Source organism: Pygoscelis adeliae, unplaced genomic scaffold (genome assembly GCF_000699105.1).
Source record: "Pygoscelis adeliae isolate BGI_AS28 unplaced genomic scaffold, ASM69910v1 Scaffold67, whole genome shotgun sequence".
Classification (NCBI taxonomy): Eukaryota; Metazoa; Chordata; class Aves; order Sphenisciformes; family Spheniscidae; genus Pygoscelis; species Pygoscelis adeliae.
The window spans coordinates 6680122-6693998 of record NW_008825271.1 but is presented as its reverse complement, the minus strand read 5'-3'; the positions used below and the strand labels follow the sequence as shown (position 1 = coordinate 6693998).

At 42.3% G+C, this 13877-nt stretch overlaps 1 protein-coding gene across 1 annotated transcript in view; it reads right to left on the bottom strand.

The window, feature by feature from the left end:
* Window positions 1-6620: 6620 nt before the first annotated feature.
* Window positions 6621-13877, bottom strand: part of LOC103921823 (monocarboxylate transporter 2-like) — a 39645-nt gene continuing 32388 nt past the window's right edge. The window contains exons 6-7 of the mRNA XM_009329849.1: window positions 9755-10630; window positions 6621-6913 (exon numbers count right to left, since the gene is read on the bottom strand). Coding sequence (XP_009328124.1) covers window positions 6621-6913; window positions 9755-10630 — 1169 coding nt within the window. The remainder of the gene's footprint in view (window positions 6914-9754; window positions 10631-13877) is intronic.

Here is a 13877-nt window from a genome sequence, read left to right as displayed (position 1 = left end):
TGCTGGCCTGCTGGGACTGCCTCTAGCCTTTCCCACAGCATCGGCTGGGAAACACTAATTCAGCTAAATGCAAGCTTCTGGTGTGACTTTAATAAGCCTTTGCAGAGAAGCAGTTTTTGCAGTGCTGGACATGCAGTCTCTGAAGAGAGAGACAAACACTCCTTTGCAGTGTCCAGTTTACAAAAGATAGCCGACCGGGATAGCCTTGGACACTTATGGCCAAACATCTGTCACTCAGTTACCTGTGAATTCAGAGAAATCAAAAGGTAAACGCATCTTTTGAACACTGGGAGGGACTGTTATATTTAGAGGGCACAAACCTCAGTGCCTGTGCTAGACTCTCCATGAATTGCCTGGTCCCCGCTGCAAGAGGCGTGGTGTTGCTCCTCTGAAGCTTTCCCTGTCTGGCTTGCACTGTAACAGGCTTCTTAGGCTGTCCAGCAAAATTGCATCTTGAATTTCTGACTAAAATACGATCTACAAGTCTTAAATGACTTTGTAGTGTTTCAAAAATGTTGAAATAGGGAAAAGCATGGTTTTAAAAAGTACAGAAACAGCACGCTATGACAGCCAAGTTCAGTGTAAAGTTAGCGTGTCTGAATAAAGTAGTTTAAAAAGAGAAAAGAAAGGGAAGTCATTAGAGGAAGTGTTTTCAGTCCAAATTCATCAGTAATAATAAAGTTGAAGAGATGTAGAGCATGTGTCAGAAAGTAGTAACATATAAACATATAAACAAACAAACAAATAAATAAATACTAAAAAAAGAAAGATTATTTTTAAATATTGTCCAAATTTATGCCTTTTTGGGGAGGGGACATATATTGTTTCCCTTGCATAAATACCCTCTCTAACTGTTTGATTGATGGGCTAAGGGCTTGGGTATCTCAAGCCACGTAGGATTGTGTTTAAGCCTCTAAACGCCTGCGCTGTCGAACATGTGGAGATTCACCCTCTGCAGACACACCGGAGTTGCGGCACAAATGTCATAGCAGGGTCACACTTCGACAGGCTCTGCAGGACAACGGGTTGTACCTTTTATAAAAGGAATTATATGACGCCATTACCTGCGATAGCAGGGTCTTGACCGTGGTGACATAGAAGATCCCATTTACCTATATTTGTTCATTTTTTTTGGTGTCAGAATGTAAATGAGCCTCTCCCCAAATACAAACAAAAGCACAGCAATACTTTAGTGAGTGCCAAAGCAGACGGCAAATCGAGCCTTCGTTTCCGAGCTGCACTGCCATTATGGGAAGCTTTGCTGACAGTTATGAATGTCACTCATCAAAACACCCTCACACGGTTCTGATAAGTCTAAATAGTACTGTTTTATAGCCAATGTCACTGTCACCCCAGAGGGCACAAAAGTCGGCTTTTAAATTCATTCTTCAATGTAATTGGAATGCACCTGTATTGTCTACTAGGCGTTTTCCGAACGCAGCCAAATAAATTTGGCATCAGCTGCCACAGGAACTGTCCTTCTGAATAATCTCTTGTGCTGTCTAAAATAATTGCGTATTTCAAACATACAGGTTGGCACTTCATTTTTTTTTCTTTGTTTGCTTGCTTCCTTGTTATTAACACAGTTACTACCAAGTTACCTCCACTCAGTTGTGGTTCCAGACCTCTCTGGTCTCCTCCTGTGTTTTGCACTTTCTGGACATGGTTTGTTCTTTATATTAAAAGGAGGCCGATTATATTTTGCTCTATTGCTGCACATATTGCTAGTGAACATCCTTCCCCTTCGCAGCCATGAGCTCCTCTGTGTGCTGAATGTGGAGGACGGTCCAGAGCAGCATAAATACACACCGGTGATAGTTACAAACCTGAAAACTGCAGCCTCCTGTGCTCACTTAACAAGACAGCCTGGTTTTACACTCTGTTCCGTAAGTGCTGGGTCCTGACATCCTCTTGGCTATCGCCTCACTGAAGAAAGTTTTCATTAACAGTATAAAATAAAAAGCACTAAAGCGCTTCTTTGTGATGAGCTCAAATCTACAGCTGACCTTGCAGAGCTGTGTCCCCCAGCCTTGCTCGTCAGCCCTGCTCTCGGGCAGTCCGTGTTGCTCCTTTCCCAGGCCCAGACAACGCTATGTGTGGCAAAGGAGCATCTGCCACAATGTGTGATGGCAGAAAATGTCCCCTTCTAGTAGTGTGGCACTCCACCATGTGGCACAATCACTGCTTTATCATTCTGTTAAAAAGGGAGATAGGAAGGTGTACAGATTTTGCCACCTCAGAGTAAATGTTGAAATATTTTAATTCCTCCTCCGTGCCTTTGAATTTGGAAATCTACATATAGGGAGGGAAAAAGTGAGGGGAACTATAAATAAGAATGAGTATGTAGGATGAATCTAAATCTAATCCATGGTACTTGTCACATCACCCCATCGAATGCCACTCGTGCCTCACCAGCAGGATGTGGCTGCAGGGAGTGCTGTGTGGCTGCCTGGATGGTTGGCTTCTTTTGTGGTTGTTGGGAATGATGGTTCAGCATCAAAATCAGGCTCTTGTAAAAGTTCAAGCAGCCCTGGAAACAACGGGCAATTGCTTCTAATAAGGTCACAAGCTAATGAAATATAAAAGACGTCTAATAATTGCACTCCAATGAAAGCGTTAGCAATCATCCTTGCATATCTAATATCCCAAACATGCTCCATGTGCCTAGTACATATGTCTATGGTACAACACTCGCACCTCTTGACTTTCCTACACAGGTGCTTTCCAGACTTAAGCATGCATGTAAATATGAATATTGTGTTCAGTTTGCCACACAAATCACTAAATTAGATGCACAGGCAGCTTCTATTCCTTCACAGGAGTTTTTTCTAATGGGTATTTATTTCATATTGCAGCAGTCGTTTTTAATAACTAAAAATGTTCTTAGGAAAGTTCTAAGAGTTTTCCAAGCCTGGATTACAGCTTGAGCCTGCAAGGTGTTGAATTCACAGGATTTGATTAAGCGAAGCATTTCTAGGGCTACCCACATGCTTAAAAGTACAGAGTTATTTGGCATTGCTTGGCTGCATTGATTAGTGAGATGTGGTTCGAACCCACAGCGGGGACAGGAGGCAGGGTAACAAGGAAGAGGCAGGCCACCCACCACTGACAACCAGTCATAATCGTCAAAATTGTATTAAAATAGTCTGGCTTCCTACATGATAGAAATAGTGCCATAATCTTAAAGTATCTGTTTCTATGACAGGAGGCTTGAGTAGGTTAAATGAATTAGCTGCTTAACGTTAGAAGACTTCTGAAGCCATAAAGAACTACTTATCCAATGCAGCATTTTTTGCTCTCGGGGACAGGTTAACAAAGGTGTAGCTTTTCCAGAGGATTTTCATAGATAGCTGAACAAAAAGCCTTTTTATTGAAAATGCTAGCTGTATTAACAGAGTTTTATGATCTAAAAAGCTTGCTTTGGGTTTCTGCTAGACAAGGAGCCTTAGCATTAGCTCCTGCAGTAAGGATAGCTGAGGATCTGCGTCATTGTTCCTAGAATTAATTGATACAACCTGGTGGGAAGGTATGAAAATCATCTTGTCAGGTCCTTGCCAGGTCATTCTCAGCTGCTTTCAGACTCGTTATGGGCCCACACAACTGGATGTGAGTCAGGCTGGCCCAGATCACTGAAAATGTCAGAGAAACTGTGTGGCAAGGAGCTCCCGGTGGTGATCCTGGAATAAGAGGCTACGACCAAGAGTTGTACTACCATGTACACGGAGCCATGACTAGAAACCCTATCAGGATAAATTCCTCACTGAATAGAAAGGCAGTATTACCCTACAGATCACAACAGGCAAATGTAAACTCATTTCTTTTTTTTTTTTTAAAAAGAGTTTTATTAAGTATATTAAAGCTTCCAGAAGGCATACTGGAAAATGTTCAGGACCTTCTATCAATGCCTTTTTTTACTGAAATACCATAGATATATTTGACAGAAATAAAGAATATTAAAAACACAGCATCAAAAGCCTAAGTATATTGTATAGATTTTGTTTTTCAGAGAAAATGCAAGATACTACATAAGGATAAAAGTCCTACTGAAGTCAATGGCCAAAGACCATTATTCTTTAGTGGAACAGAAGATTTCACAGAAAAAGTTTTGTACAAGAAGATATGAATGATCTAAATTTAAGAGTATAGTATATTTATGGAAGTATTTTTACAAGCCATTCTTCATAGTGTGTATACAAGTGATAATTAAATACAGTTCTTCGGTGGCAAAGTCATGAAAAAAACTTTATCTGATCACATAAGGGTGCCACTGAAGCAAAGAAAGAGGAGACCTAGCCTACGGACTGGTGTTAGCTTCAGATTTGGGTGACCTGCCTCAGAAGTCCTTGTTTTTATCCAGTCAGTTGGAGCTAAATTCACAAAAGGCTGATGATTCAACTACACGATGCCATGCTCAGCATCCTTGCTCTTGGGCAACAGCTGCTGATTATAAAATACATCAGTGCTTGCTGTCAGAGTCCAGATCTTCCCAGCTCAAAATTATCACCACTGGATAAGAGGCTCCTACGTGGCCTCAGCTCCAGCTCTGCATCACTGATCTGAGGAAACTTTATTTCATGCAACAGGATGGCATGAGGTCATCAGGTATTGCAGTGCTGGCAACAGAGAGGTGCCTTAACCCGGCCCAAACAAATGAGGGGCAGCTGTGTTTGGATTCCCTCCAGGATGGATGCAACTTAACCAGGTTAAAAAAATATGGCACAAGGTTGCAGCTCTAAGACAGTGTATAAAATCATTAGTCCTGAGTGGTATGAAGCACAAAGTAAGCAGGCTGCACTGCAGAGAGGGCTGTGGTTTAATGCACGACTATCCATGGTATTTCCTATTTTCTAGCAGGGGGATACCTGTGCTCAGCAGGCAGGCTTTCAGCTCCCCTCCTCAGCTGCCGATGGTTTCCTTCAAGTAGGTGGCCGAGGCAAACTGAAGCAGTGGATCCCATTTTAGGTCTGGCATGCCTAAGCTTTATTCACTGATGCAATGATGCCCGTAGCTCCTCTGTGCTTCAGTTCTTCATTCGTACAACTAATTAATAGTGACAACACTTACTGCCTCGTCAGGGTGTTTATTGTGGTTTAACCCCAGCTGACAACTAAGCCCCACACAGCCGCTTGCTCACTCCCCCCCCCCGGTGGGATGGGGGAGAGAATCAGAGGAGTAAAAGTGAGAAAACTCATGGGCTGAGATAAAGACAGTTTAATAGGTAAAGCCAAAGCCGCACATGCAAGCAAAGCAAAACAAGGAATTCCCATGGGCAGGCAGGTGTTCAGCCACCGCCGGGAAAGCAGGGCTCCATCACGCGTAACAGTGACTTGGGAAGACAAACGCCATCACTCCGAACGTCCCCCCCTTCCTCCTTCTTCCCCCAGCTTTATATGCTGAGCATGACGTCACATGGTGTGGAATATCCCTTTGGTCAGTTGGGGTCAGCTGTCCCGGCTGTGTCCCCTCCCAACTCCTTGTGCCCCCCCAGCCTGCTCGCTGGTGGGGTGGGATGAGAGGCAGAAAAGGCCTTGACTCTGCGTAAGCACTGCTCAGCAATAACGAAAACATCCCTGTGTTATCAACACTGTTTTCAGCACAAATCCGAAACACCGCCCCATACTAGTTACTGTGAAGAAAATGAACTCTATCCCAGCCAAAACCAGCACAGTGTTGTAAAGAAAAAGCATGCTAAAAGCAGTAAGGCACTAAGATATTGGATAATAAGGACTTATAACCTCCTAGGGAAAATTTTAAAGAATTTGCACTGTTCAAATGTAGATCAAAGTTTAAGCCCTTTAAGACTAAATTTCTGCCCCGCACAGACAAAGGACCTGGAAGAAGGACTCCTGTAGCATGTCAGCCTTGTGCTGGCCCCCTGCATAACATCACCTTTCTCAAGGCATTTTGCTAAATGCAGAGGTCCCTGAGAAAGTCCCTGGTCAAGCCATGATGAGCCACCCCAAGTTAGTTCCTTCCTAGCATGCTCCAGCCACAAGGACAGGCTGCCTTGCTGCCACTTCACGCACAGGCATGTACTGCCCTTGTTCTGTTCAAGCAGCGCTCTCATATCGTTTTTAAGATGAGTGTAAGGTCTATTGTACATTTCCATGAGACAGAGGTGCGAGTCACAGTGCAGCTGCCAGTGGAAGGCAGCACCAAATCCCTGGGATAATTCTGACACTGAGATCAAAGACAGTCAAAGAGTTTTGACTGCATGGCGAGAAGATCCAGCCACGACAGTACTCAATGCAAAGCCCGTTCAGGCTGCTGGAAGGGCTCTGCATTGACTCTGATGGCCATTGGCCTTTTCACTGAGTAGAGCTGTAGTACAGGGAATAACAGTAGGGTGTCAGTTACACCCTTACTCAGCCCCTCTGGGAAATGAGAAATACCTAAAGAAAAATGTTGCAGGACCTTTGGTATGCAAATGGATACTGCACTGTGTCCCAGCACTTTATAAGAAACTAGACTTGTTTCTGTTCTAGTCTTCTCCTACAACAAAGAAGAGGATGCACATGGCACAGCATAGGGCAAAAATTAAAAAACCTAGTGTGATTTCACAGCTGGTGTCCACTTAAGCAACCCAGAAGTAATTTCCCATTCAGCCCATGAGAACAGGTTTAAACTTCATTTGTGCCATTCACTTCCTTCTTTAGTCCTTCTCGTTCCTCTCTCAAAGGTTCCAGCTCAGGCCCTTCCTGTGCAGTTTCTTTGTTCCAGTTATTTCTGCCTTCATTTTCTGTCCTTACAGATTTAGGATCCTCTTCTTTTGCCTTTCTTTCCTTCTCCTCCTTGGCAAGCGCATGATAATTATAATAATTCATGATGAACAGGAAGGTTCCTGCCAGGACCATCACAGCTCCACATTTAATGAACATATATTTATAGTCCCCAAAGGTATCGATAAGAGTTCCTGTAAAACACATATTTAAAAAAAAAAAAAGAAACTTAGAGTTGAAGGCAAGAATATTGTGTTTTCAGATCCTAAATATAAAGGGACACCCTTGTGGTTTTAGGATAACATAAGACATGCTCTGGAGTTCTGATCTCTTCCACAAATACTCTGATCCTGCAAATACTTCACACATGTTCCACTATATAGCCTGTGGGTAATTAATGTTGATATAGGTAATACTACCAATAATTTGTACAGTTAAGTAGAAGGGGACAGAGAACCTACATTGCAAAGTCTGGACTTTCCAGGCACACCTATTTTCTCCACGCAGAAACTAAGTTCTCTGATCCCAGAGTCTGCAGACAGTCTTTCCATTGACTCCAACGATCACCTACAAGGATGTCCATTTGATTTGGCAGTCCTCAGGCTGCCAACAAAAGTGGCAGCTTTCAGGAAGACCTTTGTGAGATGGCACCTGGCCGCTGGGTCTCGTCTCAGACTCTTGACAAAGACCCTCCAATTTATTCCACCACGGGTCATTCACCAGCATTAGAGGGGACTCAGCTTTTGGTCACAGCTGCCCTTTCTGCATTTATACTCGTGATGTAAAGATGAAAGGGCACTGCGTGGAACTGCAAAACATTAGTTCCAGGGAAAGCAAAGATGATGCTGTCAATGTCAGATAATTTCAATGCCAAGACAAATGTGACAGGTTCCTCTCAAAGGTTAATGCCTCTGCTACGGAGTTACAGAGTAATTGAAGGGAGATGGCTTAATTGAAATGTCAGTGTTCTCCATTATGTCAAAATGTAATGCAAATCTTACTGGGATTATGATCCTGAGCATTAATTCACATTTACTTGTGCAATACAGACCATTCTTAACATCCCAAATCCTAATTAAAGTAACACCCACTCCTAACCTGGCCTTCACAGTACAGGTAGTCCTCCTTGAAACTGGCCCATCATCCATTAGCTCTCTGACTTTCTGGAATATGTTCTCCCCCTTAAAAAGAGGGACCTTTAATTACTTCCTGACTGACCCCTAATGTTGAAAAACTGATGATTAATTATCCCACTGCATTACACTAACAAGGGATTTTATGGCCACCAAATAGATTTCTTGATCACAAAAATAGTAATTTTAACTGGTTTTGGTCAATGGTTCTTCCTGAATCGTTCCTAGATGTCTTGGTACCCCATTTTCAATGCACTGTGTTTTTCATGTTACTGGTGAAACATCAAGCAAATGCTAATTGCAACAATTTTTCTTTTTCTGCTAATCAGGATGACCTAGAGGTCTCTTAAATAGGTTTCAATGAGAGTTTTAATGAGTAGAGTATTGGAAAATTCAACAGTAAGATAGTCTTGCCTCTTTTCCTTTGAGAATAAGATAAAGTCATAAAACACACTGGGAACAATTTACTTAGTTCATTAAAGCAGAACCCTGCAGTAGGTTATTAAAATGCCAAAGAACCAATAAATTTGCTGCTTATTAAAATGGTGGGGAAAACCCTACAAAACTAATATTACTGATTATTACATAGAACTGTTTTAGCCTCATTAGCAGTCTCTGGTCATTAACTTAATCTTCCACACAGAAAATTATGTAATTCAGAAAACAGTCATTTTAAAATTGTATTTTCTTTTGTTTGTCATTAATTAAATAATGAATCTCTAAGACAGCAAGAGGATACAGCTGCTTCTGTCACACTGTATGAGCTACATGGTAATACAAAGAATTAAACAGCTCTGCAAGATGTGTCATACAGAGTATTAGCCAGATCTCAGCTTTGAATCCAGGAAGTGGGTTTAAACTGCCTTCTTTCTGTGTATTCTTCAAATTTATTATGATACTGTCATAACAAAAGAATTAGCAGAGTTTAACTTCTTTACATCCAAATACAGACAGCACACACAACCCGATTAAACATTTTAGCATACTTAAAGGTGATCAGTTTTCCAACCAGTTATTCAAGCTTTCATACAGGTGAAATGCAAATTGCAGGACAGTGCACATAGATAGGATGGTATCTATACACTGCGAGGATGTCACCTGTAAAGTCATTTAATTCATAGCCCACCCAGATCTGGTAAGGACTATATTTGAGTCAAACACCAGATTTAAATATGGTGTCTTCCAGACACGGTGTGTTCCTTGTAGAAAAAGAAGTGAGCACATGCTACAGAGGGAAAGAAGCAGAGGCTGTTAAAATCCCAGGGGATCACTGCTCCCACTTATCTTCAGATGACTGTAAGCCCTGCTAGAGGTTCCATATTGTCAGCATGGACATTTGAAGGTCTCTGTCTTTTGATATTTCAAACCATGCCACCCAAAATAAACCTTTTTTTATTTTTGGAACAGCCTTAAATCTATCAGATGCTCTGAGATGACTGAAATCCATAAGTGGAAGTACTCAGAGCCTTAGAGACAAATAGCAAATACAAGGTTTGATTCAACAAGAGGATTTCATAGAACTGTTGTGTTTTACTGTGCTTAAACTGTGGTGGACTCCAGCCTTTTGCAACAGGGGAGTCTCCAGGAGGAGTCGTCTGAAGTGCAAGGTTCTTGGTGTTGCAGGAAGTCCACCTCTACAAGTTCAGTTCAAGTGTTTGAATGGATCAGGGACTAAAAGATCTACAAACTCTTGACTTCAACTGGAGGACTACACAGAAAGGATTAAAGAGGAAACGCTGGAGGGGACACCTAGGACCTGCCCTCCCTGTCCAATTACTAGTGGAAAAATGGTGGGTGGGAAGCAAAGAAAACACATTTAGAATAATTTCTTACAAACTCTGCTTGCAAGAGGCTAAATATAAGTGACAACCCAGTTGAAGCAGAGGAAGAAAATACACTCACCTCCGATAGGTGGTCCCAGCAATATCGTGCAGCACTCTGCAATGGTGACCAGGCCAACAGCGCTTGTGAACCGGGCAGCTCCCACGAGGTCCATGAGCGTTTCAAAGAGCATGGCACAAACCATGCCGAAGGCCAAGCCGAAAAAGATGGAGTAAACGACGAGCCCTGTGTAGCCAGAAGCCAGTGGGCACAGAAGGTGGCAGGCGCCATTGAAAGCAATGGAGAAGCTGAAAAAGTATTGAATCCGCGGCCTCACCCACTTGCTGTTTGCAATGATGCCAGTGGTAGGTCGGGCAATCATATCCACGATAGCAAGGATCGAAAGGAGGAAAGCAGCTGAATATTCATCAATGCCAATGTGCTTTGCATAGGGTGCCAGAAAAACAATGGGGGCAAAAAATCCCAGGAACATGAGCACGTTTCCGATCAGGTAAATCAAGAACCCTCTGTGCTTAAAGAGGGAAAAATCAAGGTACTGATTGACTTTTTCACAACAGCCTTTTCCTCCTTCCTCTTCCGTTTTGGTCTCCATGGTGATGTTCCTGGGACTACTCATTTCCATGGCATCCTTAGTGACCTCTTCTTTCAGAGCATCCTTCCCTTCCTCAGCCACCTGGGTTTTGACTGATGCTGTGGCTGCCCCGATGGGTCTGAAGAGGGCTCCTGCCACACAGCAGTTTAATAAAATTGCCCCAAGAATTAAAAAGCTGCCCCTCCAGCCAAAATTGTCAAAAAGGAACTGGTTGAGAGGAGCCAGGGTGCAAAGCATCACAGGGCTCCCGGCCATAGCAAGGCCATTCGCGATGGGTCTTCTCTTTAAAAAGTATTTCCCTATGATTATCACTGATGGCTGGAGGTTGAGAGCAAGGCCGAATCCTGGAACAGAGAAAAATATTTGAGATAGATACACAAAGGAAGATTTGAGACCCATTTATCCTCAGCTCATTGCTTTAGGCAAATTCATGGACAATTGGTCCACTGGTGGCTTTTCAACAGGATAGTCTGGATGCAAACTTTGCTCGAGATATCCCTAAGCTTCTGACTGCCACATTTGGATAACCAGACCCCAGAAAGACACTTTTGGTCAGAGAACACCCCTTCCTTTTGCACTGCAAATCTCCTGGGTGGCAAACCTAGCACAGAGTTTGCTTCAGAATAAACTGAAACTATACCTTCAGTGAATGCTGGCTGGTTTTGTCCAGACACAGCAGCCATGTTGGAGGAGAGGATGGATCTATTAAAAAAAAATGACAACTCCCAGTTTGAGGAAGGTTGTTCTGGCTTGGACAGTGCTAACCACCAAAGCGCATCCTTCTCACGTGCGGCTGGGGCTGGCACCCCCTTCCATGGGTGGTGGGCACCCAACACTGCTGCCGGGCAGACAGACCTGCACAGAAAATAACATCACCCTTCTCAGCTGCTACTAATTTGGTGGTGTGAGCAATTCAGGTCTGATGCAAAAGATTAAGAGGTCTGCAAGTACACAGCAAAACAGTTACTAAGGATGCTAATTAAACAGGACCCTAGAGTGTTTCTTTTAATTAAAATTTATTTTTATTGCATTTAGATATATAAACGGTATTATAAATCTGCATTGCTAATTCAGTTAGCCAGCTTCTGTCCAGACACAGCAGCCATGTTGGAGGAGAGGATGGATCTATTAAAAAAAAATGACAACTCCCAGTTTGAGGAAGGTTGTTCTGGCTTGGACAGTGCTAACCACCAAAGCGCATCCTTCTCACGTGCGGCTGGGGCTGGCACCCCCTTCCATGGGTGGTGGGCACCCAACACTGCTGCCGGGCAGACAGACCTGCACAGAAAATAACATCACCCTTCTCAGCTGCTACTAATTTGGTGGTGTGAGCAATTCAGGTCTGATGCAAAAGATTAAGAGGTCTGCAAGTACACAGCAAAACAGTTACTAAGGATGCTAATTAAACAGGACCCTAGAGTGTTTCTTTTAATTAAAATTTATTTTTATTGCATTTAGATATATAAACGGTATTATAAATCTGCATTGCTAATTCAGTTAGCCAGCTTCTCTTGCACAGGTGAAATCTGAAGGCAGAGATACCAAATGCTGTGATGGTCTCAACTTTCTGTGGTTCCGTTTGAAAGCACTAGCATATAATAATCTCTTCTGTTCAAACATTTCTATGATGTGCAGTATTTCCTTAAAAAGTTAAATTTTCAGAACTCCATCAAAATGACATTTAAAAATGATGCCACATATTTTCCACCCTATCATCCAAGAAAGAATGAACCACATTAGAACAAAGCAGAAATGTAATCCTTGAAGTGATTATACTAGAGAACATGAATCCTGAAAATAGGGTCATGCAGATTTTTTTCTTGTTCATTAGTCTATATAATTAGTTTGTTTAACTGTGCAGTACATAATTAGGCATATTGCTTTACAGAATAGAATTTAGAAAGGTCAAGGTCCTCAAAATTAATTAACGAACACTATCATTAGTCGCTGATAGAGTAGAATCCAACTGATGCAGCAGGATTCAACTGATGTTGGATAGCTTCAGTGTGAACAGTTATACAAAATTATGATTTTTGCCAAGTATAAGATTCATTTTTTTTAATTACTTGGAAGTTTACAACATTAAAAATAAATTGAAATGGCAACATATTAAAATTAGTCTTGAAATGAAACACATTCTCAGCATGAACTTTTCCAGACAGTCCATACGTTTGGTAGGGCATGTCTTTGGGAAGTACAGCCTGCTCATAATGCATAAGGGGCCAAATTCATCCCCGTGAAAGGGCTGACCTGAGAACTATGGAGGCAAAACACAGCCTTGGTTAGACAACACCCTTGACGGTGCTCAGGTATAGGAATGCATCTTCTTTCACCTGAGAAGATGCAACACGGTGGATTAGTTTGCTTTAACTCTGTATTTCCCAGGCTGGTAGGTAAGGGCAGAAATTGAACCATCATTTCCACAGAATCATTTTTGGTAGGGACCTATCACATGTCATGCAGAGAAGGAAAATCAGATGCATGCCAGCTACCCACTTAACCAATAATCAACTCAAATTTTTTATTATATGAACATTAATTTGCCAGTCAGACAAATCTAATTTAATATTACCTCATGCTCTTCCCATTAATTAAATTTGGAGAGTTTCAAATTGACTGACTGGAATTTCAATTTACTTTAAGCTTTTGGCTGACTTTAGTTGGAAATATTTATATCCATTTTATTCCAGTCTTCAGAAACTACAGCAGCTTTTCCATGGCTGAAATTGTTACTCAATAACCACATTTTCTCCCCAAGGATATGACAGAGAGGCCTATCGATGGTGTTCCATGAACAGAAGCAAGCCCGTGCCAGAGGGAGCATCCTTCCCTAGATTAAATACATCTGCCTCATATTAGAAGGAAATAAGTGGTGCTTCAGGAGTGAGCTGTGTAGCTATTGATCTTGTTCTTACTTTATTAGCAAGGGAAGATCCTACCAGGTATTTCAATGCTCAACATTAACAGCTGAGGCAAAGACTCCAGCCTCGTTAGTCAACATGCTTCACCCTAGACCCCATTTTATTTCGTGGCGGTCTAATTGGTACAGATTGAACTAAACTGATCAGTCGTTATTGCCTTGTATTAAGCTTTGAAATTTGCTGCTACTACCTCAGACTTGAAGAGGTTTCATGCCTAAACACCTATTTAATGCATCCAGGCTGGCATCTATCCAGGTCGACAGCTTGCAAACCCCATTTCTTTTTCTAAACGCTATAGGGAAACAAGTCAGGAAGAGAACACGGGGTTTAGAGCGTACGCAAAGTGCCTCGTGCAGCCCACAGCTCGGTGCCATCAAGGGCAGAGCTGCTTCAGAGCTGCCTCCAAAAGCGGAGCCCGGCCCCTGCTCTGCATGCAAATGGAAAAAGACATAATCAAGAAAGCAACTGAGATTGCCATGTCTAATCCCTCCATGGTAAACAGATATTTTCCACTCTGCTCCTCTGAAGAGATTTCTATTAATATGCCAAAGGTACAGGACTGTAGCAGGGACCTCCTAGTACCAACTATCTTCTTGTTATCTCCGTCCCTGCAAATTACATGAACACGGTCTTTTACATCAGTCTGTTTCCTTTTCAGGATAGTAGGAAG